Source organism: Zootoca vivipara, chromosome 5 (assembly GCF_965207765.1).
Source record: "Zootoca vivipara chromosome 5, rZooViv2.hap1.1, whole genome shotgun sequence".
In the NCBI taxonomy this organism is placed as follows: Eukaryota; Metazoa; Chordata; class Lepidosauria; order Squamata; family Lacertidae; genus Zootoca; species Zootoca vivipara.
This window is the reverse complement of record NC_142588.1, coordinates 48,786,514-48,814,391: the sequence shown is the minus strand read 5'-3', so window position 1 is coordinate 48,814,391 and position 27,878 is coordinate 48,786,514. Positions and strand designations below refer to the sequence as shown.

Genomic DNA, 27,878 nt, shown 5'->3' with positions numbered 1-27,878 from the left:
TAACTTAATGAAGGTACTACACATGCAATGTGATATTGTCTTTTTAGGCTCACGACAAATATAATACAACTTTACTACAAAAATTTACTGCAAAAATTATCCAGCAATTTAGCAGTAAGTTCACCTGCTACTATGCACCATAGAATAATAATACATACATAATACGTGTGTGTGTGTGATTCTGGGGGGGGGAATGCACATGATTTCAAAATTTAAAATAATCCTAGGTATCAAATCTTTCACCAGCATTGGCATTCATTAAACCAACTGTTTTTTCCCAGCTTCCAAGGTGGGGGGGTGAAAGGCCAATGGAATGTAACAATTATAGGCAGAGAAAGCAGAATATAAAACAAGCTACTAAAATTAAATACAAAGGAAAACAGGTCAAATGTTCTGTCCTGCAAAGTTTTAATATCAAAAGGCATTAATGGAATGGCTTTCTCCATTTTAGAAATGGCAAAAAGTATTTAAGATTATGGCACTAGGGGAGCCATCCTTGTGAGCACTCACACATACGAAAACACTTTGCTATAGATTTATGCACTGAACAATGTACAGAATATTTCAAGTAAAAGGACAGTGGTCCAAAAGGAACCTTTCCGTTTCCAAAAGCAAAGCAGGGAAAGGGCTATCTTGTTTTCTTCTCCTTGGCCATTGGCTGATCTGTTTCAGAATCATACAGGCATTTCTCTACGCACCTCCTTGGAAACCAGCCTCTGATTCTGTTGGCATCTAGCAGTGAGAGAAAACAGCAGAAATTAGCCATAAAACATAGCATTTCCCAGGCACCTTTACTTCCCTCCCTCCCCAAATCATTGTAGAACAGGGGGAGCCAAATGGGGTACTCTCCAGGTGATGTTGGCTGTTCTCTAACAGAGGTCCAGCAATCGCTAACCAAAACAACACAACACTTGTCAGTTTATGGACAAGCAGTTAATATTCTGGTGAAATCTAGCCTAGATAAGTCTCAGCAGATGGATGGTGAGCACATTGCTCTTGTTTGGGTCGCTAGTAGATGCTGTGTTGATCTGATTCACCTTTTCTGCAGGTTTTACATGCTGTTTGCAAGCTACTCTTAGGTTATCTTCGGAAGGCCTTGCCCTTAGAACTCGAGATCGCTGGGGCTGGCGAAAGCCCCATGTTTATATAAATCTTTAATTTTTTTATTGTATCAGACCCCTACACCTATTTCGCCGACCAGGACCTGATTCTGTTTCACACTTTCTGTGTGCGGAAGCATTGAAAAGTAATGAGTTTGGGGAATCAGTTTTGGATTAAATTATAAGACTGAAATGAAACACTATAGTTTAAAAAGTGTAATGCACACAAATGCAAAATTACCATCAGTTGCCGAGTCAATTTTGTCTCCGTACATCCAGTGTCTGAAAGATAATGAATAAATTAATTGGTAAGACTGTTTGCCCCAGGTTTATATTTCAATGGAACTTTGAATAACAAAGTGAGTACTAACTTCAAGCCTCTGGTGGCTAAAATCTGGTCCCCTTTGCGAAGCGAAATTCTTGGTTCTTCAGTGCATGGAGTTGTGATGAATGTCCTCAAGCCTTTTGTAAGAGGGCAACAGGCACCACTGTAGTCTTCTATTGCTTGGTACCGCACCTGAAGGTTTTGTCAGATTCTGTTAAAAATGCATTTCTTGATGCTACTTGCTGACTACAAAGTGCTTTATCCATGCTGAAAATGAGACACAAGCTCAGACTTCTGTTTCCGACTGGTGTTGTTCCTACCAGAGACCCACAGGAGTCGTCAACTTAAAAAAAAAATTAAATGTGGAAGACTTGGGGGCCACAATTTTTTTTTGGGGGGGCCTGGTAAGTCTATGAGTTAGTTACCCCTGCTATACACTATACCAGGGGTGGCCAACTTCCAAGAGACTGTGATCTACTCACAGAGTTAAAAACTGGGAGTGATCTACCCCCTTTTTGGGTGGTTCAGGTCAAAGTTGTTGAGCTTTTTTTAGGAAGGAGGAAGGCCCATGTTGGGGGGGGGGGGGGTTCATGTAAAAGCTGTTGAGCTTCTTTAGGGAAGGAAAGCCCTGTTTTGGTGGTTCAGGTCATTTTAGGGGTGCAGGGCACCAGTGATCTACCACAGACGTCTAGTGATCTACCGGTAGATCACGATCTACCTGTTGGACATGCCTGCACTATACACATGCTTTATTTTGTAATGAGACTATCACATGCCTAGCAGAAATGCTTCCCCAAAATATCACTGAAAATTAACTTCAAAATTTTACATTTTAAAAAATAAATTATATTAATAAGTTCATTCAGCCCAGGCAGATTTCAGTGCAATATGCTAAAACACCAGCAGTGCAGACATACTTACACTTCTCACTCGCTTGTCTGCTTTTTGTTTCAGTTGCTCTATCTGCAAAAGGAAACATATAGGAGAATTAAGATTGGCTCAGTTCTGTGGTATTTTTGCTGGAATCATTAAATGGGTTGGAGATTGTTAACTTCCTGCTCTGAATGTATATTGAGGCATTTGGGGTTTTCTTTAGGGGATTACATTTTCTTTTTTTCTGTTGTTACTGTTAGCTGATTTGAGTGTCTTTGGGGAAATAGCATATCACTGGAGCACAATTTCCCAGCTTTCAATATAGTTAAGTTAATCTCATAGTGAGGTGGGGGCAAGGAGGTGAAGAATAGTAGCTTACAGTCAAACTGTACTGATGGCAGCCTTCCTTTGTGGGCCACTCCAAGCCATCACCCTCTGGGTTTCCAGACCATGTGAACACTTGCTTGAAGTTGTTCCACTTGCTTCCCAGGTCATACGGAAAAATAAAGGTTTCTCTCGTTTGGTAATATTGGATGCGGTCTTTGGCCTGCAAGTACAATGCGACAAGAAAATCCTAAAGCTAGTTGTAGGCACAGCCTAGGGACTATATGTACCTTAATATATAAGAAGCAGGGGAGAGTGAACGGTGGCTCATTTGCCTCAGAAGAAATCATGCACAACTCCCAATGAAATGGACAGTGACCAGAAATAGAATTAAAAGGAGCTAGTACCCAGTGTACTTGTCAGGTGGAGGGAAAAAAAAAGAGAGAAACCCAGCACTCAAAAGTACATGCCAGGACATGGATAGCCTTCCACATATTGTGAACTCTTACAGCCTAAAATATCATGGCCAATGTTCTGGGATGATGTAAATTATAGTCCAGTAGTAACATGTGGTTTGCTACTCCTGTAGCAAAAGGAACCTATGAGGAGTCAGAAGCATCACTACAATTTGCAGGGTCCTAGGGGAAGACCCTGGCGTATTTAAGAAGCAGAGGGAAGGAGCTATTATATACTGTAGCTTATTGGCCTACATACTTAGATATTGCTTTCTAAGGCCTAAGCCTCCACAATACAGCAAAACATTACAAATTAAGTTTTAAAAGGGTGCTTTAAAAAAGAGTTCTCTCTCTCTATATATATTTAAAAGTTACTTTAAAACATTTTTATTGTTACCCATTTTATTGTTGCTTTTGAACACCATGCTTTTTAAGACTTTGTATTTCAGACCAATAATAATAATAATAATAATAATAATAAATAATATAAAGAACCTCAACCTATAATAATAATTATTATTATTGTTATAGGTTGAGGTTCTTTATATAATGATGTAGAGATTAAATGAATCGACTTTTGCCCAGAGAGATGGCTGTGGAATTTTATGTGAAATATCAAAACCCGGCATTTTTAAAAGATGCAATAATAAGAAAATTTCCACTTCAAAACTGCTTCCATTTCAGAATCACACTAACTTTGGTTTTACTATCTTGAGCTGATTTTGTATACTGCAAATGTTTCACATTTGTACATCTTGAACAAATATTATCTAATACAAGTAAGCATTGAATTCTTTATATTATACTGACCCCTAGTGATACAGTCACAGTGAGGATTAAAAGACTATTTCCCGTTTCTGCTCACTTTATTGCCTGGATACACAACACATATATTGCTTAAGTATGGGAAACACTCGTCAATTCAATGAAAGAGGTAGCCTTGTCTTTATGGATCTTTATGGAGGGAAGCATCTGCAAAGGCTCCCCTCCATTGAATGAAAGGGGGGGGGTGTTTCTCAGCTGACCGAGCAGCTCTAACGCAAAATATATTTTTAAGATGCATCAGAACGAAATCCTACCTTTTCTTCAATCCATGATTCTATTGAAGTTTTGTTTCTTAAAATGACTTTCATCTAAAAAAGAAAAGGAGAGATTTATCCGCAGAAGTATATCAAACCAAAATCACTTAACAGGGTCTGCATTCAGAACCCTACAGAGAAACATTTTTGGGAATTATATTCCTTCATTGATGTGGGATATCTCTAGATTGCTCTTTCTTCAAAAAAGCTCAGAGTGATGTACAGCAAAATAATACAAGGAATATAAGAGTATATATAATGTAACATTGCCATATATGTAGGTATGCTGGCTAGAGTGATTTGCCATACCTACATTGCTGCTGAGGAGTAAACATTCTATTACCAGATTACAAAAACCTGTGCAAATAAAAAAATTGTCAGGTGACATCTGAAAACCATCAATGAGGGAGACAGACAAACAAACAAACAAACAAACAATTCGGGTGAGAGACAGACAAACAAACAAACAAACAAACAATTCGGGTGAGATTATTCCAGAGTTGGGGCTTACCAACTAAATCATGGGGGAATCACGAGTTGAGTCTCCCACCCCCTGCTTGATTTTAAGGAAGAAATATTTTATCATCAGAATAGCCATGGAGAAAAAGCAACTTTGTAAAAGCTCAAGCAGTTAGACTACTCTCTGTATTGTTCACCTCTATAGCCATGGTGGGGAACCCCTACCACATGGGTCTAATTAGGCCCAGGAGGGGTCTGAATCAGGCATGTGACCATTTCCCCCAAACCACTCTGACCTGCCCAACACTTGTGGGGATTGTAATAAAATAATAATAATAATTTATTATTTATACCCCGCCCATCTGGCTTGGTTTCCCCAGCCACTCTGGGCGGCTTACAACAGAAAAATGAAATAAAATAATCTATTAAACATAATCTATTAAATAATAAATAATCTATTAAACAATCTATTAAAAGCCCTAAACAGGGCTGCCTTCAGATGTCTTCTAAAAATCTGGTAGCTGTTTTTCTCTTTGACATCTGATGGGAGGGCGTTCCACAGGGCGGCTGCCACTACCAAGAAGGCCCTCTGCCTGGTTCCCTGCAACTTGGCTTCTCGCAACGAGGGAACCGCCAGAAGGCCCTCGGCACTGGACCTCGGTGTCCGGGCAGAACGATGGGGGGTGGAGATGCTCCTTCAGGTACACTGGACCGAGGCGACTGGGATGGGCTGCACCACTTAGCTGCCCCTCTAGAATTCCCGAGTGCGACTGATGAAGCCTATCATCTGATGAGTGCTGAGAACTCGCTTGCTGAATGAGTGCTGTCCGCATTGATCAGCTGATTGGGAATGACGGTGCACCTTCAAATGAACTCATCTCAGCACCAAAAGAAGACCCAGAAGACACAATGATTTGCAATATAACAAGGCTCAAAGAATTGTCGTCGTCCCCCTTAACATCAAGGGTTGGCGTCCTACCAAAATCTCACAGATTTTAGCCAGTTTGTAAGAAAAACCATCAGACTCACCTGGATAACAAACAACATACCAACAGCTATAGTTGTTCCCAATGCCAGCCCCAAAGCAAATAAAGATGCAGCAAATGCAGACAACCCAAATGGAATGATTGGGCGGGGGTCTCTTCTGGCGACACTCATATCAATCTTGACAGAACTCCAGCCAAAGGATACCTATGAAAGGAAACCAGGAGCAGCAATTCAGGCAAATTGCTGACTGAAGAGGCAACGGGTAGGAATCTTGCTTCTGCATGACAGTATTTTGGCAGCGCCTCAAAACTCACTGAGAAATTTTACCATACACCTAAGCAAGTTGAGCATCTCAGAAATTATGTCTTGCCTGAAGAACATATTTGGTGCGGTCCCCATTTTTTAAAAAAGATAACCCAAGCTTGCACAGATGGCACACACACACTGTTTTGTGCTAAGTACCACTGGGGGAATCTGATCTCCCAAACTCAGAAATAACTTTTGAATGCATTGATTAAATTAAAAAGTCTCTCTCTCTTATTAATATGCTTTGGTTTGCTCTCCTTTTCTACTAAAGCTTAATTTCTTAATTGCTTTAAAACAGTATTAAGCTGTGCCTGTGAGATTATTTGCAGATAAGCAGAAAAGGCAACTTGTGGTCAGGTAGAGGAAAAAATAACAAAGAGGACACCGTCTAGACACGGGACAAAGCGAAAGTCACATGTTTCCGAAGAGACAGCAGCCGTATTGGTGCCAGGATGGCATGCGTTTGATCACACAACAAATGACACCTGTTATATCTGCAGATGTAAAACACGGTAGGGTTAAAGAGGGATGGAGCACCTATATTTCCAGACGTTAATTAACTCAATTCTGTAGATGTCAAGAGCTTTTTCTTACCCTGTTATAAAGCTGAGTGTACATGGTCATGACAAAAATGAAAGCAGCATGGATACATCCAAGAGGGGCTAGCAGAAGAAAGAGAGTGAAGGAGGCATGATTCTGAAACCCACAGCAGTTATTGATCCAGGGACAGTGGTGGTCCATCTTCATCACACACCTAAGAAGCAATCCAAGTTTAATAGTCCTGTTCAACAAACATACCACCAGCCAGTCCTTCTCACTCCCAATCACTAAAGCTTAATTAGTGGCCACTTCCAACCCCATTTTCAGCAGTTCCGGGTATTATACGATTATCAATCGGGCACTTGAACAATATACAGACATAAGCAGTTGTACCTGTTACATTTTCGGCAGTGATGAGAGCGGGGAGCCTTGTAAGACTGGCATATTTTACAGTACTGTAGATACATGCAGTCCTGAGAGTTTTCCTCAAAAACAGAAAAAAAGAAGGCAAGTAAGGAGCAAGTCTAATATGCAGTCGATACTTTCTTTTGCTATTCTGTCTGGGTGTAGCTTCCTCTCTAATTGGGTTGAGCAGTCATGAGATGGCAATCTCAACCTTCACTCGTAAAAAACCCCTGCACTACGAACTTTGCAGGATAATTCAGTATATTATATTCATTTGCATAATTAAGCACCAATACCCACAAGTATTAACATTTCCACTATGGGGCACCAGAAACTAACAGAAGATAAAACTGAAATTCCTAGTAAGTAAATACACATTAAATTAGGCTGTATGCCCCACTTTGGTCAACAGGACTTATTTACAAGGAAGTCACCAGAAACGAACCTGTTTCTAAACCATCTTTTTCCAAGGAAGGAAGATTTTGAAAGTTCCCCTTAGAAGAGAATAATTTGACTGGCAGCTGATGCACGGTCAGTACACCTTGTCACCTGGAGGCACTTTTTACTCACCAGAGGCCACCAGGTGATCACTGAATTTGACTTCACACATGTGGTGCTGATTTCATACTCAACAAACATTGCTCAAGATGGTGACTGAGTTATCAGTGAGTTTCCTATTGTGCTCTGGGAAAATTCAGCTCCCATCTTGATCCGATTCTACAGATCATGATAAAACTAGGTCCAGAGATCCTGTCCTAGGCTAGGATCTGGTAGGTTTGGGAAGGAGGCTGTGATCACCCCAAAAAAGTAAAAAAGAGAGAGATGGTGATGGGTTAAAAACATATTTCATTTGCTTACTGGTTTCCATCCAAAGGGAACGTATCCAGGCCCAATAAACATGGCATTGAAGTAATTGTAGAGAATCATAACAGTCCAATTGATGAGCATGATGAAATTGATACTTCCTCCTGTTGTATCCAAGGGCCAGTACCACAGAACAGCATCGATCATAGCCATGGCAGAACATATTGCTATCACACTGAGAGCTATGATGGGGCCCCAGTGGCACAGTCGCTTCAGTTCATGGAGATTTTCAAACCTGATAACTGAACAAAGCATTCCCATTTTGCAACAACGTGAATTCCTATTTCAGGTGGTTCCTTTCAGGTATATGTTTCCACTTGTCGTAAGTTTTCATCTCTATAGCAATGGTTACATGTCCAAATAGCATGTGCAACGTAGCTGGAGTTAAGCCTTTTGCGGTATCTGGTAGACTCATCAGGTGTAGAAGTTCTTCAGCATGAGTGTCTGAAGGAAAGGCTGCCTCTACCACACACCTAAACAGAGAGAGAACAATAGTAAACAATAGTAATAACAATACTTTCAAAGAGAAATTATTTGGATTGGAAAAACAGCTTGACAAATGTAGCGCTGCTTCTCACACAGGCCCAGTTCAGACGTAACAACACCAGACCAATAACCCCCAGTTTATTGGCTTTAAAATGAGCCAAGTGTCCTTCAGACTTCGTCCTTATGCCCTTCATTCCCTCTTCTGCTTATTGCCCAGCTCTCAGATTGTTAAAAAGCACCATTTAACATGAAATCTGATTCATCTATGGAATAAGAACAGTAACAAACTATGATACTTCTTTTGGTTGGGGGGGGGGGGTAGAAAACCAAACCAGACAATAGCCCTCCTGTCTATTCTGACCTATCTGCTATACACAAAAACAGCTATTTAAGGAAATGAAGCACAATTATTTCACTAAGCAGACAGAACAATCTTCCTGTTTTTGAGTTACTCATCTCAGCCCATTCTTGAAAGCATAAGGAACTCATAATTCTGTATCCTCAGTACTTCTTGGCAAGGATTCCAAGAAACGTGAAACTAGAATCATGTGTCCAATGGGGCTATCTTTCTTCAAAGGGATTTTGAGACTCTGGTAGTTTGTGATGTGACTGTGAGTTCAGCTTTTCAAAGAAAATGAGACTTGGTAGCACACACCCCTTGAAGGTGCTTAAGCAGCTATTTGGATTTCAGCCACTTCTTCCAGTCCATTCAGCCAGCTATGTTTCCCTCTTGGTAATGTACAAAGAAAGAATAAGGTGTCCATCAAGCACCCGTACATTTAAAGTGATTTTGCATTATAACAGATGAGAGAGAAACAGCAGAGGCAACATTCAGCCTGCCATTAAATATAATCAATGGACGGAACACAAACTATTTCTTTTGCACAAATTATAAAATAAATATCCAAACAGAGTGATTTATTTATTTGTGGCCTTTGCAGAAAAATTGTGAAAGTTAAACTTCTTTTAAGCCCCAAATGCCTACTGGGAAATATATTGTTGTATTTTGTTACAGGATATTGCCAACTTCCAGTCAGGCAACAGAAGAGACCAAGAAACTATCACAACTCTACATCAGTTACATCTGAATCACATAATCTACTTCAGGGATTTACTCAACTTTAGGTGGAGCTTCCAGAACAGAGAGGGTGAGGTTTGCCCAGAGCAGGCAGTTCTTACAATTTTCCCACGACAACATATGAGAACATATGAGCTATGAGAAATTTGGAAAATACTTATTGTGGACCCTGTTGTGGAAAATGTCATCATAACTTGCTGCTACTATGCTCCCACATTCTGCTTGGCCTCAGGACTATCTACTTGGTCATTTCATACAAGCATCAAATCCACCCTTAGAAGCTTGCAGAATTTTTGGCTTCCAAGAGTCAATTTCACCGTTCCACTTGGCAGTATGAAAACACTAAAGGAGAAGCTACTTAGTTTCAGGCCAAGGGCTGGAACACAAAATAAAGGGAAATGTGACAGAGCTGCCTCCATTCTAGCTTACTAGCACTGAACTGCACAGTGAAGGAGAGAAGCCTGTAAAATGCTGGAGAGGAGGAGGAGAAGGAGAAATTATTACTTAGACCCCGCCCACTCTGGAGTCTGGGTGGCTCCCAACAGAAAATTAGAAACACAATAAAACATCAAACATTGAAAACTCCTTCAGATCAAGCAATTTGATGTGAGGAGCACAAACATAAAACTTTCTGCAAATAATTTAAAAAGGAAATTCTACTTAAGAAAGCCACTGGAAGGTTTCTTTAAGCCGCCAGAGGCTCCCCCCCCACCAGGGCTTGTTGCCATGGCGTTGGTCTCCCCATGGGAATTCTTTAATAAAACCCAGATAACCGGATAATAATTAAATGCATCCCTGTACGCGGTCAGAGAAAAAAGGGAGCAGGTCTTGTACCCGCTAACTAGGGCCTCTCGGCATTCGGGTCTCTTACCGGCTGCGCAACAGGCAGCAGTTCCACAGGTGAAACGGCACCGCATCCTCTTGCAGAGGAAAAGCGCCACCTGTTGGGTGCCTGCCTGCCTGGCAGCAATCAAAGACCCAGAAAGAAAGAGGCGAAAACCTCATGGCCAAAGCAGGAGAGGAAGAAGGGGCTAAAGGCAGCCAGGAGAGCGGGGCGAAGGCAGATCGCGAGGCAGCCCCTCCGTCCCGCCCTCCCCAGGGGCTGAAAGGGGCTCCGGGATTCCTTTGCAGAAGAGAACGAGGAGGCTCCAGTGGCTCCGCGGCCGCCCTTCCCGCCCGGGGTAGAACAAGGCGCCTTACCCGCGCAGGGCGAGAGTCACTCCAGCCACAGGCTCCGCCGCGTCCTCCCGAGACGGCGCCCACCAGCCCTGCACCGCGCGCCACCTCCGATTGCTCCCTCGCCTGCTGCTCCGCGCGGCCACTTCCCCGGGGCACCTTGGTAGGACCCGGACGAATAACCCTCCGGTTCCGCCCTCACTCCGCTGCGCCCTCACTAACCTGGCAGGTGCGCTCGGAATTACGTCCCTCAAACACAACAAGCGCACATTGCCCGTGCCGTCGAGATAAACGGGATCCGAAGAGGCCACCGTTTTGTGGCGGAGAGCGAGCAAGTGTAGCTCTCTGTCCATGCTCGGACTAACTTTCGAGTCCGATTCAGCTCGTAGCCCGCCGCCTGATTTAACAGGCTTCTAATTTTAGAAGCCGAGCAGCTTGCCTTGCCAGGAGAGGTTGGGAACCGGCGAAAGGCGGTCGGGCGGTCCAGCGAGCGGTGGGCGAGCGGAACCTTTCCCGGCGGCTCCGCGGGGGAATGTTGTTTATGGAGCGCAACCCGGAAGTCTAGCGCTGACAGGAGCAGCGGCGAGCGGCTGAGCCGAGTTTGGTTTCCTCGGCTGCCGGCGGTGGTGGTGAAGGAGGAGGAAGAGGGTCCCGCCAACTCGCCTCTGTTCCTCAAAGGGCCGTTTCGCTTGGTTGTTTTTTCCCCCCTTCCAACCCAGACTTCTCCGCTGCCACAATGTCCTCCGACTTCGAGGGCTACGAGCAGGACTTCTCGGTTCTCACCGCGGAGATCACGAACCGCATCGGGAAGGTGCCCAAGTTGCTCGGAGGTGAGCGGTGGCGGCTGAAGAGGGTTCGCCTCCCGGCTGTGGCACCTCTTGGTCTCGGGTGTGAGGCCAAAAGAAGAGCCCCGTGGGATCAGGCCGGTGGCCCCGTTTTAGTCCAGCAGCCTGTTTCCCCCAGCGGCTGACCCACATCTACGGGAAGCCCACAAGCAGGACATCAGCAGAATAGCTCCCATCTCTCATAGGCTGGGTGGGTGGGCTACTCCAGAGTCCAGACAAGGTGCTCTCTTTCTCTTGAGTCCTATCAGTGCCTGGTTTACGTATAAGCTAAACAAGCTATAGCTTAGTGCCCCAGTCACTTGTCCCCCCCCCCATCACTATTAATATACTTCTTCTTAATTGTATTTCAGTTCAACAATTACTTTGATAAAATACATATTTTGTTATGTGCAAATGGCTTTAGATACCTATTAGGTCCGTAAATTACCATATAGCATATATTCAACACAAAAAACAGCAACAATTTGTTGTTGACAAAGGACAGCTGGACATATAAAGGGCCCCATTACCTTCAGTAGCTTAGGGCCTCATCAAACCTAAATCTGGCCCTGGTTCTAGTTCTTGATCCATTTTGCTGCGTTTCATCAGTGTACAGTCCTTAAAATCAAGTTCTTTTTCAGATCTGTAGCCCGTCCGGTTGTTGCTAGTTGAACGCACTATTATAGAAAACCGCATAATGCCCTTTGTACACCTGTTTTGAAGTAAGGCCTTCTGACTTACTTACCAAGTAAGTGTGCAAAGAATTGCAGCCCAAGTGCCCATTTAACTACTTCTGGGACTTTTTCCAGAGGAGACCTGATGGCATCCTCTGCCAGAGCAGCTTTTAGGTTTGATTGTGACACATTAGCATGGGAGAAGTCATGCAATTTATTAGGCTCAGCATGATTGGAATCCTATACATGGTCTCCTGGTAGTAAGCTCCAGTGAACTTAGTGGTGCTGACTTCTGACTGCAAAGGCTTAACCAGAGCTTTGACAAAAGATCTTCAGCCAGCTGAAATGCAACCATTAGATTTTAATTAGAAATGCAGACAATCTTGCAGAGAGATGTTACCATTTGCATGAATTAGGAATGCTATTGGTCAGTATGGGAAAGAATAATAATAAAAAATTAATTTTAAAAAATAAAGCAAAAAACCTAAATTAATTTAATTTGGTTTGATTTGTAATAATTTGGAAAATTAATAAAAATAATTTGGAAAAAAGAAAATAAAGCAAAAAGGCTCTGTTGCTTCAACCATGTTTATCCCAGGAAACTATGTCCAGGATTGCAGTCTGGCTAGTTTTATCAAATTAGGTATTATGATATGTACTGCTGCTTTTTGGTATGTATATAATAATGGGTCAATATATTTGGACTCTCCTTGGGACTACTGTACTGTGATGAGCTCATGTACTTCAAAATGTACCACCACACTGCTGAATGAAAATAAACAATGTTGGGTTAAAGTAGACTTTCCCAACCTCTACCAGGCCTGCTGGTAGTCCAAAATCCCATTCCCCCAGTGGCCAACCATATGCCTATGAGAAGCCTGCAAACAAGACCTGAGTGCAACATCACTCTCCCTACTTGTTAGATTACAAATTGCATATTCCCTGCATATTGGCTGTGTATTCTGGAACTGATTGGAGTTGTAATCCAAAACATCTGGAAAGCACAAGAACTTGGGTGTGTGGATTAAAGGCTTTAAAAACCCCCACAGTTGTGTAGTATTGGCCAGACTCTCACCTTATAAAAGACTCCAAAGATATGATCATTAACTCAAAAATCCATGGTTGATAATAGTACAGAGTCCCAGAAAATAAACACCACACTTTTCTCCAGGCACACACAAACAAAAACTTGAGTAGCACAAATGTACCCAAAAGAGACACCCACCTTTCACACGAGTTAAGCTGCAAGAGTCTGTTGCTCTCCAAATGACAGAGGAAGATGAAATTGGTATAGAAGTTCACATTAACAGAACTGTTTTCACTGGTGCTCCCTCTCCACCCCCTTTGTTTTCAGATGAGAAGAAGCAAATGGTTTCAAATGTGGAGAAGCAGCTGGAAGAAGCAAGAGAGCTGGTAAGTTCTCACTTCTGCAGAAGTGCTGCCATATGAGAGTGGGAGCAGGCTACAGTGCTGTGTAGAGGTCCTTGCTTTGGATATTCATTGCCTATTTATCATATAATGTCCATCTTTTATTAGAGGTGGGGAGCAGCTCATGGAATGTTCCAAATGTCAAGGTATGGGCAAGCAGATGAAAGACAACAAAAGTAGCTGCGGAAGGCTGAGAGGAGGTAAATTATCCAAGAAGCTTACTGGAAGAGGCAACAAGAAAATGAAAAGATCCTAAAATGAAAGAGTGTTGGAATATAGTTTTTGTAAACAGTTAATCCCATGCTGAGAGATGGGAGTGAATTCGAACTCTTTGCTGAGTTTGATGGCACCAGTGCACCAGGCTTTCTGCTTTCTCAGCAGTTCACACATTGAGTCATACAGGTTGCATCTGCTGGAAAAACTAGCACTGACTATACAGCAGAACTTTGTATCTAGGGAAAAGAACAATAGAGGCATAATGATATGGGGATTTCTCATTATCCTGTTCTTAATTTTGAGGGGTTTGGGTAAGCGTAGATTGTCCCACAAATGTGGGAAAGGGCTACAAACCTTAAAATTTTCCCCAGAGGGTGACAAAAAAACAACAACAAAAACCCAGGGAAGGTGTTTAACATTGTGCAGGCTGTGCTAGAACAAGCAACTTGTCTGCATCTCGTCATAGCTTGGCTAGAATGAGGAGTGGTTAAGAGATAATTGTAGGGAGAAAGCAATGATGGGTATGTGATCAGCTGTGGATGCTCTTTTTGTGTGAACTGTGCATGTTTTGTGCGTATTATAGTTGCAGTTCATGCACCTGGCCCTTTGCTTCACTTCTGATAATGAACTACTGGTTCACAGATCTCTCCCTAGTCAAATCTGCTTCCTGACAGACTTTGGAGCACACAGATCTAACTGGAAATCTGTGTGCCACTGACTTTACATCAAAACTCAGTAGCTATGTAAAGCATGACTGTTCTTTTTTTTTTTTTGGTACCTGCTGTTTGTGTTTCCATGTAATCAGGGGTCACACAATGTTTGTTTCTCTTGACATGCTTTATTGCCTTGTCACTGACATCATACTGTGCCTCTATGCAAGATCCGGAACAATTCTCTGGTCTCCATCCCAGCTCCAACTTTGAAGCTGGAGCAGGTGCTGGGTTTTCTGATTTAATTGCTTTACATTAGAAAAGGTAGGAGGTGGTGGTCACTGGTTTGGCTGCAACCTTGAATCAGGGAGCAAAGCAGTGTGTATATGCCTGCTGCATTGTTGAGGTCATGGGCGTAGTAAATAACTAAACATACTCAACTAACTGACCAATTGCATTGCAGATAACTCGGTTCTGCCACCCCCTAACATAAAGCCTACCCCCCCCCAAATAAATCCTGGCTATGCCAATGGTTGAGGTGCGCAGAGGCTAGTCAAGGGTCTCAGCTACACAGGTCAATGATAACGTTATAAGTGTGTTATAAAAATGTGACACCAGATGGTGCTATAGAGCTGCAACCCAAAGTCAACAGTAATTTGCATTGGGTTTTCATATATTTTTTAAATATCTCTGTAGATCCAGCCTAGGAAGCTCCCCCATCCCAGCTTTTTGACTCCGGAGTGAGTGCTGGCAGCTTCCTTTACCGCAGCACAGCTTCTCTGTATGGAGCATGTGGCTGTGGAGTGGACAAACCATTGTCCTTCCCACACACCTCTGGAGCCCAAAGATTGGGCTTGCCACACTTGTCAAAGGGCATTGGCATACTTGTTATGGTGAGCAAAAGGAGGCTAAGAGTAACTGAAGGAGTGGGATCTGTGCCTGTATGTATCTGAATGGCTTTGTTTATACAAACATGTGCATGAAATGGTGGGTTCAGTTTGTGGGTGTGAAAGAGAATGAATCTCCTCACTTTCTTCCCATAACCTTCAGTTTTGTAGGGCTACTTCAGTTGCTGGCAGAATGATGAATACCACAGAGTATTGCATCTGTTCTTGGAGGTGCTCAGTGAATGGATTTGTGTGGTACTTGGGCTGTAAATAACATCTTCTGGGTCAGATGAGCTAGTGACTTTTGAAAGTATACTAGCCTCTGTTTGGAGTTTGCTACACATCCACTTGGCAGCGTAATGTGTGTGGGCTGTTCTCTTGTGGAGAGTCACCATGAAAATGCCATGCATTCTTGCACAGCACCCATACTGTAAGGAACACTGTATGTTCTTGCTGGTGAATGAGATGCCGTAGACATGCAGATCCTCTTTTCAATAGCTTCTATGCAGGGATTGTAATATGTCAATTGGCCCTGGTTGCAGGCATCTCTGGTACCACTTTTCCTTTTAACCATCTGGTATGCTATCACTTATTGGGGCAGCAAACTTTCAGCAGGGGGCTGGTCCACTGTCACTCAGACCTTGTGGGGGCCCCCGACTATATTTGTGTGGGTGTGGGTGGGTGGGAAATGAATGAATTCCTATGCCCCACAAATAGCCCACAGATGCATTTTAAATAAAAGCACACATTCTACTCATGTAAAAACACGCTGATTCCCAGACTGTCCACAGCCTGGATTTAGAAGGCGATTGGGCCTTAGTTTGCCTACCCATGACTTAGATAGATAGATAGACAGACAGACAGACAGCGATAGATAGATAGAGTTTAAATTTATTACGGGTAGGTAGCCGTGTTGGTCTGCCAAAGTCGAAACAAGATGAGTCTCATGCTCTACTGACTGAGAGCTTCTGGATCAGCAAACTTGCCTTAAATGTGGATGCTAAATCACAATACCTCTAAAACAAATACCTGTACTTAGTGTTAGGAAAGCTGAGCTATGGTACTCCTTGCCACATGAAAAAATGCTTTGACAAAGAACTTGGCAATTTCCAAAGATGGATTAAATGTTAAGATACCAAACTCTGCTTCCATCTCCTACCATTTTTGTGACTGATGGGCTTCAGTAAATTTGAATTATCTCAAGTAAGCCCTTGGGGTAGCACATTTGAGAATTTCTGTCCTAGGCATTCAGAAAAAGCTATAACCACTTTTATATAGTTCCAAAAGGAATGTTCACTAACTTCCATCATGTTTTGTGCACAAGACTCTTTTTCATCTGTATAAGGATTTTCAGTGGGGCAGTGGAGGTAATCAGATGAAAAAAGGTCACTGGCAGTTTAAAAATATAAGATATACAAGAATAAATAGTACAAGAATACATAGCAGCTAGTGATTTGGCATCAAAACAATCAGAAACTGTTGAAAAGCCTGACAAATGAATAAAAAACCCTTCAGTTGTTACTAGAGGGACATTGTATATATATAGTACCAGGTTAGTCTCAATGTGGGGAGGAAATTCCATAACCATGTAGAATTATTTCCATGCACTTCAAAAAGGAATCTAAGTTTATAGCCTATATTTTGGTACGTCGTAGATAATACAATGTGTCCAAATAGCATTTTTATATTCTTATGCTGGAAAGCTGGACCTCTACAAGACATATATATCTGTTTCATACCTGTATAGAGAAATAAGCTAAAGCATCATCATTAATGGTGTACAGGACCTGTCCAAACCTCCACAATGAACTTTACTTCAGGATATACTGTAGCTCCCTTTACATTTTCAGTCTCATCCAGAAGTGTATTTTCTTGAAGTTTTCTGAGCATTCATTTTATCATTCCTTAAAGAGCTCTCCCTATTTCATGATTTACCTTTAATTTCAGAGGTATGTAGGGTGAAGCTTCAAAGGGTGGTGATAAATGCTGAAAGTCTGATTGCAACCTATTTTTAAGAGCAATGAATGACCAGTAATCCAATAGCAGTCCAAATTGGATTTTGTACCATAGCTTAGATTCTGGTTCTCATATTTACTATATTTCACATAGAAAAATAGGTCAAGGCTAATTAAAGGAGAACTGATGTATCCTTCAGCTCATGAGCTGTATAAGGGAATGTTTATCTATCACATTTTATGAAATGGTTAAAGCAATCCGCATAAGGTACTCTGACCTTTGACAGATCATTTAATCTATGCTTTAGCTTCTTTGATCAACATGTAAGGATGACAAGGAAATTTCCTACCTCACGTAAGTGATAAAGGTAAATTATTAATTACAAAAGGCATTGATAACTAAATAACCATAGGACAATCTCTCCTTCACCATAGCTCTTTAAGAAAGAAAGAAAGAAAAGCTCCTGTTCATGTTTTTTTTTAAGGACACTGTCTCTTTGTGGTAACCAATCACTCAGTCTACTTCTTTCTGCAAAATAGTTCTCTGTCTTTTTTAATGTTGGAATGAGTAGAAGTTGAGCTAACAGCTCATTATTTTCCTCCTTGTGTCATAATACGAACAAAATTGGCTGACTTTTCTCTAAGATTAAAAAGAATATCCTGTTTTAACATTTCCATCCTAATGATGATCTTCATTTAATGTACTTCATTTTTTGTTCATACTTTTGTTTTCCGATCTTGTTGCTAACACTTTTAGACAGGTGCTTAAAGCAATTATTGACTTTCAGCAATTACTTAACGTGTTGGTGATTAATGTCAAGGCTTGCATATAAAAATCAATTTTAACAAAACTGGCTAAGGAATACAACTCATTAAAAGGTCTTCTGAACAGGTTGAAGTAAAAATCAAACTTGAAACATTGCCACCCAAAGCATGCAGTTTTTACATAGCAGTCCTATGGTGGGGTTGGGTCTAGGCAATCTAACTCTGCTCAAATCAGGTTGGTGATCGTTTGTTTCTTCAAAGTTAAACTAGTTAATCATTTTAATTGCTTCAGTTCATTTGTTCTTCTTGGACAGATTCATGATTCTTGTCATTGTCAGGAGCTACACATATGTAATATTGCCAGTGTGGGATCCTTTGGAAGAAGGTGTGGGATGTAAATCTAATTAATTTTTATTGTCTATGCTTTCTCCATATCTGCTAACATTTTACAAGGAATTTGTGGAAAGGGCATCTATGTGCACAAATCACCAAATGTGGGTTAATGGGTCCAGTGAATTTGTAAATGAGACAAATAGCAGTTTTATAAACTGATATTGAAGTACTTGACTTGCTTATACTCTCAGGATCTTACCGGTACTTTCTGTATCTTACTATCTGCACAAAGGAGGAACATACACTGTTTCAGCCTCAATCCCTTATTTTTAGGTTGTTCAGCTATCAGTAAATTAGTAAACTCTGCACATTGCTCATCTGACACAAAGAATGTGAAATTTTTATATGATGCCTTATCCTTAGAGGAAAGAGGCGATTTCCAGTGTCTTTGATCTTTCCAGGGATTTTGTTGTCTCCTAACTTACTGCAACCTGTGTTTTTTCACCTCTGGGGAAAGATGTATAAAAGACGTTTGTGTGAAGGTGCCTTATATTGAGTCACCCGCATGAGCCACCTAACCTGGAACTGTTTACTTCAACCCCCAAAAGCTCGTCATGGTCTCTAGGAGCAGCTTACTCACCCCTGTTATCAGGGAGCTTTTGTTTGTAAAGCATACACATAGATACATCCTCCCCAAACGTCCACTGCCACAACTTTTCTGTGTATTGAAACTCATAACTGAGGACAGTATCACCTGAAATGACACAGTAAAGGAGTGTAGTTAACTGCATATTTTTTCTCATCCTTTCCCCATTTCTTTTATTTTAACAGGCATTTTTAGAACTGCTGGAGAGCAGTTTTTGCAAAACTGCTGTGTAGTTAAAGCAGCTAAATGAATGGGACAGGGAGAAGAAATTTGGAGAAAGCAGTGTGAATATGAAGCTCAGGAACAACAGTTAAATGGAGGGCTCTGAAGCAAAGGAAAAATGGTGTGCAAGTGGCTATTTCACAGGATCACATGTTTGAGAGTAACAGTTCAAGCTGTTATAGCCCAATGGAGTTTGAGACATTATTAATATTATTATATTTATTTATACCCTGCCTTTTCCCCTGATGGGACTCAAGGCAACTTACATATAAATATAAGAACCTCTAAAAACATAGGAAAAGGCTCATTAAAAAGCTATTAAACATCAATAGAAATAAAACTATACACATATATAAAAGCTATTAAAGCCACACCAATAATTACTGTAAAAATAGCATGGCAGCAGCCCTTTCATTAAAAGCTGCCAGTCCACCTAAGCCTGTTGGAACAAACAAGCCTTCACTTGCCAGCGGAAGGACAACAAGGAGGGAGCCAGTCTAGCTTCTCTGGGGAGGGACTTCCAAAGTCTGGGAGCAGCCACCTAGAAGGCCCTCGGTGCAGGGAGAAAAGTTGTTGTCAGGTTATCGCTAAATAGGAAAGCAGTGCCACTTCCCTCCTGTCAACAATGTAGTACATAACTGCCACATGACCCTTCCTGACTTAATTCAGCTTGTCTTTTCTCTCATACACCCTTCCCCTTCTTGTTTTTAATTATTAGCTGGAACAAATGGAGCTTGAAGTTCGAGAAATCCCTCCACAGAGCCGAGGCATGTACAGCAGTAGAATGAGGAGCTACAAGCAAGAAATGGAAAAACTTGAAGCAGATTTTGTGAGTTGATTCACGTACGGTGTTTTGTGAGCGGAAACATGTTGCACCTGCTGCAAACAAGCCTTATCTTCAGTTAGCATTCAGCTGCTGTAGTGCTGAGGTGGGGGACCTTTTTTTAGCCAAAGAGCTACATTCTGCTGTAGGCAACCTTCTGTAGGCTGTATGCTAGGCTTGGGCAGGAACAGATACAAAAATAGGCTGAGCAAAAGATGTGATTTTTATATAGGTTACATTCCGGCCTTGCCAGTGTCAGATGTTTCTACACACACACACACACACACACACACACACACACACACACACACACACCCTTCATTCATCATGGCCATTCTGGGGGGGGCTTTCTTAGGCAGTAATTACCATGTTTTAATCTTTTGTCATTCATTCCACTATATGAATGACATAAGTCTATTCATGGTACAGATACACCTCCCCAGTGCTCCCCCCCCCCCCGAAAAATGTTTAGGCGTTCTCTCATTTTGACTCAAGAAAATCACCATTTTATAGTTCAAATAAGGAAAAATAAATACAGTAAATGGACAAAAGTACAAAGATTCACAAAATGTTTAGCGGTATGCGTACCCCTTCATCCCCCCCCCATAAAAAATGCACTGCATCTCCCAATAATTAGCTCTACAATGGTGATCTATTTTCTTCATTTTGGCTAATACATTGTTCCTGTATTCCAGGCAAGAGGTATTAAAGAAGGTGTTATTTAGTACCATATGTATTTTGGTTTGCCTTGCCTTTTATTACACAGCAATAACATACTGACAGAAGCAAAACTGGACTTCAGAATAGCCATATGCTATAATGTAGCTTCAATTCAAGCTACAGGTTCTTCCTTACTTGTTCTTGAGATCTGCCCATGTATTCCAAGAGATAATGAGCCTTCCCGAGATACAGTAATAACAAATTAAGTTGTTAATGTGCCACAGTTATAATTAGGGGAGTCAAACAGATTATTTGGCATTTCCATATTCTAGAATAGTTGTGTAGGAGAAACAGCTCTATTAGTTCCTGTTGCAAAATAAGGAACTATTTAAGGTACAACATCTAAAGTTCCCCCTAGAAGGCTTAGATGCCACTTCTGTGTGGATGAGTAAAACAGAGTTTATAAGTGCTCCCTTTGAACAGTCATGAAATAACTATTTTAGTACTGTAGTTGCATTGATCCCACAGAATAAAAAGCACAAAGCACACAAGAAAATACTCTGTACTTACTAGTTTTTAAAAGATAGCATGTACATATTGCGGGGGGGGGGGGACCAGACAAAAATGAAAGGAAAATAAACTTGTTTTGTGTTTTGCCTGGCTTATATAGTCTGCTGAGATGCAAGTAGGAAGCTGCAGCTAACATGATATAAAATCTTTAGAGCTGTTTTCACTGATTGCAGTTTAGAAAGCCTTATGGAGTTTATTATTGGTCAGGTTTTTTTTATCTACTTTGGAGGCTCAAAAAATACAAATGTGTGTTTTAAAATTGTTTCTTGTTGAGTGTTGTGCAGTTAGTGCTATCTTGTGGCCAAATGTGGAGTTGCAATTTGCTATTTGCCGAAGTCTTCCAAGTACTGTATTGTTTTAAAGGGAAATTGACAGACTGAAACAAGTTCATAACAGTTTTTGCTAACTTGGCTGCTTTTTGGGAAACCAGTGATTCTTATTTCAGTATTGCAGGTATATAAATGAGCATCCTCTTCTAATAATGCTGTGGAGAAAACATCACCGTTTTGCCATTCAAAAACCAATGTATTTTTCATATTATAAAGCATTTGTATGGATGGAACTGGATATAACTTAATTGTATTACTATTTGTTCCATAATGAAAACTATAGACAATACAATTTTTCTCCCTTGAGGACATTGCCTAGTAAAAACATCAGGTTCCAGTTAGTACAGGGGATATAGTCTCATATTTTAACAGAAAGATAGCAGATGATGCTCTGCACAAAACTGGGGGTGATTAAGGGATAGAGATTTCTATGAATTCTGATACAAATTAACCTGATCTGTGCTTCTCAACTATTGTGAGGAATGGAACATAGTTCTTTTTTCGGATTCCACACTTTTCCCAATTTTGTTCCACAGGGTCCATCTTGCCCTCCCCCTTGCTGTTTGACATCTATGTAACAACGACATAAAGCCACTAGGAGCTGTCATCAATAGAATCATCAATATGCAGATTAAACCAAGCTCTGGCTCTCCGTTGGTTCAGCAGTAGTAGTAAAGGTTTTTGATTGGATGTGGACCAATAAACTGCAGCTGAATCCTGAAATGAGAAAGGTGTCCTGAGATCTCAAGTCCAGGAGGTGTGGAGATGGCATGTTCTAGACATGGCTACACTCCCCTGGAAGGAACATGTCCATATCTTGGGGATTCATCACTGTCAGAGGAGGCTCAGATTACGTTACCAGCTAGGAGTGCCTTTCCCCAGCTCTGGCTGGTTTGCCAGCTATGGCTCCTTTTGAACATAAATGGCAATGATGATAATGATGATGATGATGATAATACCGCTGCTGTATTGACATATAGACTGAATTGCTGTGATGTGCTATACATGGAACTGCCCTTAAAAACAAGTGAAATTTTAGTTGGTCCAAAGTGCAGCAGCCAGATTACTGGCTGAGGTTCCATTTAGAACTCATATAACATCTGTTTTAAAGCAACTGTATTGGTTGCTAGTTCATTTCCAACTTAGGCCTCAAATCTATGAAATACTGCCTACACACTCTCTCAGTTCAGCTCAGGGGGACCCTTTTGGTAGTTACACCACGCACAGAAAATTGGGTTGGCAGCCTGGCAGAGGTTGTTCTCTGTGGCAGCTTGAAAGTTGTGGAAGTCCCTTCCCAGAGTTCCCATGTCTGGTAGTTTCACAAGACAGTTTTAATTGAATACTGAATATGCTTCTCTTTATCCTGATTTTTGTGGTGAATATTTTTAGGACCCATCTTATTTTTGTGATTGTAATTTGTTTTAAACTGTTTTAACATTCTGTTTTAAGCTGTTGTGACCTGCCCTGGGACTTCAGGATGAAGGGCAGGTAACAAATCAAATTAATTGCAGGTTAATATGAAAATGGGATGGAATGAACACATGTGAAATTGGCATGGGACAGGAATAGAGTAACATATCAATCCCTATCCACAACATCTCATAGCTTTTCATGAAGAAGGTCCCAGGTTCAGTCCTCAGTATATCCAGGTAGGCCTAAGAGACCTCACCAGTGCATATTGAGACATTTGGCCTTATTGTTAAAAGCAGCTGGTGTTTGTGTACATTCCTCTTTTTACATACTGATTTTCCTGTATAGTCTCTAGGTGAAGCTGGAACCAAAGGGGTTATTCTTTTATGCAGGCCCACCCATGTGCCTGGAGGTCCCCCCCTTCCCTCCGCCCCCAAGCACTCCAGCAGAAAAGGACTATTCCAGGGGAGAGTGACTGTACGAAAGGCACAGGGAATCTCTGGCTCTCTAGATTTTATTGGGCTGCATCTCCCATCAGCACCAGCCAGCAGAGCAAATTCAAGGCTAATGGAAACTACAGTCCAGCAAAGTATGGATTCTCCAGAAGTGAGAGTCATTCATTCATTCATTTTCTTGGTATGCTGCTTTCCCACAAAACAAATCATGCCCAAAGCGGCTGACAAGAAAGAAAACAGGGATACATTTCAAACAACCACAAAAACAATTCAGAATAACACAGCAAATCAATAACATAGTAACAATTTCGTAGTAACATAGGGAAACAATAGCAAACATAATAGCATTTTTAAAAACCACATTTCAATACTATAAATATAACAAGATTACTTAAACAACATGTAGCATCCAATAGCAAAAATAATCAGGGAGCTTCACAATTTCACCTTAGTCCTAGAAACATGCTGCTCAGTGTCCCTCTCCTGCAGCCACTTGCAACTCTTCCAAGAGTAGGTTGTGGGGTAGCTGGAAACACCCCTCCACGATGTTACTGCTATAAGGGTCTTTCAAAATAGCCAAACACCTAAGGTGGCAGGTAGGTAGCCGTGTTGGTCTGGATCGAAGTAAAATAAAAAAAATTCCTTCAGTAGCACCTTAAAGACCAACTAAGTTTTTATTTTGGTATGAGCTTTCGTGTGCATGCACACTTCTTCAGATATCTTAGTTGGTCTTTAAGGTGCTACTGAAGGAATTTTTTTTATTTTACCTAAGGTGGCATTGAACTAGTTTTATTCAGAGTAGACTCATAGAAATTGATGCACCTAACTTAGTCATGTTCATTATTTGACTGGGCAATTATTTGACTGAGTATTTTTTTTTACATCCTCCCCCAAACCTGCCTGTTTATTTTAGGAGTATATTTGCAATATACAAATGTACCATGTAATTGTGCATTATATGGCACTTGGTGCCAGCAGCTCTGTCTGCCATTATGTCACAGAAAGCAATAATAAACTTATTGCAGGTGTATAACAATTTGCAACTTAAAGGGGCTCTGATTGTCTATAAAAAGTGTACTGTCACTCTGGAGAGTACTTCTCACAACCTGTGAATAAATAATGATATGTAGTTTTTAGGAGAAACTAAGCATTATAAGACAGCTGGCTGAAACTCAGTGGTATCCCAAGTTTCTGGCAAGCTCAATCCTTCTTCAATTGAGAAGGGCATATTAAATTTTCTTCTGTGGCTTGTATACATGACAGAATTATATCTTTATTAAACTTACCAGTGATTAAGTGATATCGTAGAAGGAAGTGTGAAAGACAATTTAACAATTTAAATTTATAATTAACCTCCAAGGCTATGGATGACTTAATTGAGATTCCTTAGGGAACATACCAAGTTAAGCTCACTTTATTTTTTTCTCTCCTGAGCCTTTAGGGTTCTGCTTACAGAATCTTGTACTATGCATGGTTAGTGAGCTGCATCAAGAAGGATTTTGAGAAAGGGTTGGAATAGCAAGTTAAAAGAGAAGGGTGGATAGGTTGATTAAGTAATAGCATTCCTCTCTAATTAATTTAGGCTACTGTCACTTTTATTCAGATGTATTTAATAAGCAGATAAGTAAATTGAAGTTTTCAATAACACAATCTGGATTTTCAGTGCTATTAAAAATTCAGAGGTGGCAAGTGATGACTTAGACTTCCCCTTCCTATACTGTTCCTCTACTGGTTCCTTTACCCCTTTTGTTCCTTTGTGTGGAGGTCCATTGGCTTTTACAGATGATAGATGAGTAGGCGCAAAAGGCAATAGTGAAAAAAATGAGGGCGGGCGGACTGTATTTCCCAGTGGCTTGAAATTTTTATAATTTTTTTATAAAATTTTATAAAATTTTATTTTTATAAAATTCCAAATCTCTTGGTTGTGATAGGACAATTCTCAGGGCACTTTACTAGCATAGAAGTTTTTTGTTTGGATTGTTATGCTATCTGAGAAGGGATAGATTAAAGATATAAGGTTCTTTCATTGACTGTATATTGGTAATTCTATCATCTATGGTTAGGGTTGATGAAGGATTGCATTCAGTTCTCATTTTTAATTGAACTGACCTAATTTGTAACTCCCGGACTAATACATGGATTGAAACATCATTATCTTTTAGATGTCACATATGTCTGAATTTTATAATAGTTTTTAGCTTAAAAATATTCCAAAATGCATTAAATAAATATATTTAGAAATGCAGACATTGAAATAAAATATGACTTTTATTTCATTTTTTAGTAGAAATATTTGTATGGTTTTTTAAAAGACAGATAGGAGGGAATGGAACAGACTTTTGATCGCACCTGAAATTGACACAGAAAGAAACCAATATTTTCATTTCTATCTGTGAGATACAAACTACAGTAGATACTGTTTTAGCTTAATACAGGCATGGAACACATTTTCTTATCTCTAAAGATGCTCTCGCCCTAGTGTTGGATTGATTACTGTTGTAGTTTATTCATAATTGTTGCTTGTCTATTTGAAGCTACAAGGAAACAAAATAAACAAAGAACCTTACTCGAGCAATAAATCCAGTGCTCCAAGGCTGTAAGTTAGGGATACCAAACTATGACCCATATCTCAGAAGTGGGGCACTTCCAGCCCAGAAACCAGATTTGGCCCGCCAGGTCTTTCTATTTGTTCAGCCAAGCTGCTGTCCAAAAACCATGCCCACCTGCCCCACACCTAATATATGTGGCGCAGGTACATATACAGTTGCATAAGCAGCTGTTTTCTGCAGAAAGCAGGATTTAACATTTTCTGTAGAAAGTAGGTGACCCCCCCCAAAAAAAATCTGGCTTAGTGACTCACTATCTTGCTCCACCTCTGCAGACCAATGTTGATGGGTGGGACCACCCACTTGTCAATCAGCTGACAATATTATGAGATTTGATGACTGACAAGTGGGTGGTCCTGTCCACCTGCCAAGTTGGCTTGTGAAGTGAAGGGAAGATATAGATCTGGGCATCAGTTAATTCCCCATCCCTGCCATGACTTATATATTGTCCATATATTGTCCCTGGACAGTTAAAAAGTAGAAAGCAAAAGACCTGAGGCTAAACAAAGATGCACATTTTGTATTTCAGCAATAATTGTGCGTGTATCCATAGTTTGTATCTATAGTGAGCATTTTTTGCTTTCTTGTCATATTGCTTTCTTTGCACCATAAACTGCATCCTTCCTGTCCCCCTTCATTTCTAATCCTTTGCCCAACTTCCTTCCATGTGACATTTGGACATAGTCTGATCTTTTTCTTAAGTCTTTTCTTTTTTTTGCGGGGGGGGGGGGAGGTTTCTGTCTTTCACCAGAAGAAAATATTTGTAATAAAATGCATGGTGGTTCAACCCAACAACTCATGCCACATGCTGAGGGGAAGCTTACTCATTCCCTTTCTTTCTCTTCCTCTCCCCCCATCCACCTTTCCTGTCTTCAGGTTTGCAAACATTCCACAGGAAAACTCTTTTTTGACATTACCCTTTGAGACACAGATGAACATTTGATAAAAGTTTCTTTGGCTCCATTCTGTACGTTCCCAGTTGATGATACAAAGGCTCTGTGGTAGAATGGAATATTGTTTCTGAACTTCTCTGTGTAACATACTCAAAAGAGCAGAGGCCACAGAGAATTATGTTGGATCTGCCTCTATAGAAATTAATCAGATTCGCAAGGCTGGGACTGTTTTGATAACCAAAGGGGGAAAAAATCTAGCTAGCTCACCTAAAAATGTACCTAGCTGTGGTCTTCCTGTCTAAGTGTTGAAATGCACGTCTGTGTATTTGGAAGTTGAATGTCAGTCATTACAGGGTGCCTAGAAAGAGGAAAACCTGCCTTATTCTTTTATGGTACCTGGTAACTGGTCTCTTCTTTCCCTTTTTGTCCCCTCTTTCACCAGTGACCATGATTCAAATGTGTAAAAGGGGAGATAGAACAAGAAAACTCTTAAAAGCAAAGATGCTGGAAATAATTATTGAGCATTTTCAGACCAATTCATCTTGCTTTCCTTTAATATTGGCACTAGATGGCACTGTTTGTTTGCAAAGAAAGTTAGGTTTGTGGATTTTGTGGGTGTTTTTTTTTTTTAAAAAAAAGCTTTGGTGTAACTGAAATTACTGTTTCATGAATAAAATATTTCTGGTGGGATTTGCATTTCTATATTGGCTGAAGACACTGTGTTGAATGTTTTATTAACCAGCCCAGTGCAACTGTCAGCCTATTAAAGAGATCCAATGGACCCTGTTTAGCTAAATAAATCCAATTCGTCAAATTGTGTTCCTGGCTGTTTATTTTCCATTCTTTTGATGTACAGTTTATTTTAAGTTAGATCCACATAGGTTTAAAAATTAATGGGGAAAATAGAATTTAGTGTTTGGAACATGAAAAGTCTAATTGCCATGGTCAAAAATAGTGTTTCTTTTAAGGTGAAGTTGTGTGCAGGAAATGGACTTCGTACTGGGGGCTGATAAAGTGTCCTATGACAAATTATTTTGGAAAAGGAACAGTTAAACTATTTTCAACCACCTTTAAT

At 40.7% G+C, this 27,878-nt stretch overlaps 2 protein-coding genes across 7 annotated transcripts in view; one reads left to right on the top strand and one right to left on the bottom strand.

The window, feature by feature from the left end:
* Positions 1-25: 25 nt before the first annotated feature.
* On the bottom strand, positions 26-10,609 carry ZDHHC6 (zDHHC palmitoyltransferase 6). Of its 2 annotated transcripts, none has more exons than XM_088670584.1 (11): positions 10,482-10,609; positions 7,424-8,190; positions 6,842-6,933; positions 6,503-6,662; positions 5,645-5,806; positions 4,157-4,210; positions 2,678-2,845; positions 2,347-2,388; positions 1,472-1,617; positions 1,342-1,382; positions 26-732 (listed from the first exon to the last, which is right to left on the bottom strand). In XM_088670584.1, the coding sequence occupies exons 2-11, from the start codon at positions 7,490-7,492 to the stop codon at positions 629-631; spliced, it is 1,038 nt and encodes a 345-aa protein (XP_088526710.1). In that variant the 5' UTR covers positions 7,493-8,190; positions 10,482-10,609; the 3' UTR covers positions 26-628. The 2 variants fall into 2 exon arrangements, with proteins under 2 accessions (XP_088526710.1, XP_034988300.1); XM_035132409.3 differs by having other exon boundaries at positions 7,712-8,190.
* Positions 10,610-11,020: 411 nt separating this feature from the next.
* Positions 11,021-27,878, top strand: part of VTI1A (vesicle transport through interaction with t-SNAREs 1A) — a 223,865-nt gene continuing 207,007 nt past the window's right edge. For all 5 annotated transcript variants that reach the window (XM_035132411.3, XM_035132413.3, XM_035132410.3 and 2 more), the window contains exons 1-3: positions 11,021-11,287; positions 13,310-13,368; positions 19,776-19,886. In XM_035132411.3, the coding sequence (XP_034988302.1) occupies positions 11,194-11,287; positions 13,310-13,368; positions 19,776-19,886 (264 nt within the window). In that variant the 5' untranslated portion in view covers positions 11,021-11,193. The remainder of the gene's footprint in view (positions 11,288-13,309; positions 13,369-19,775; positions 19,887-27,878) is intronic.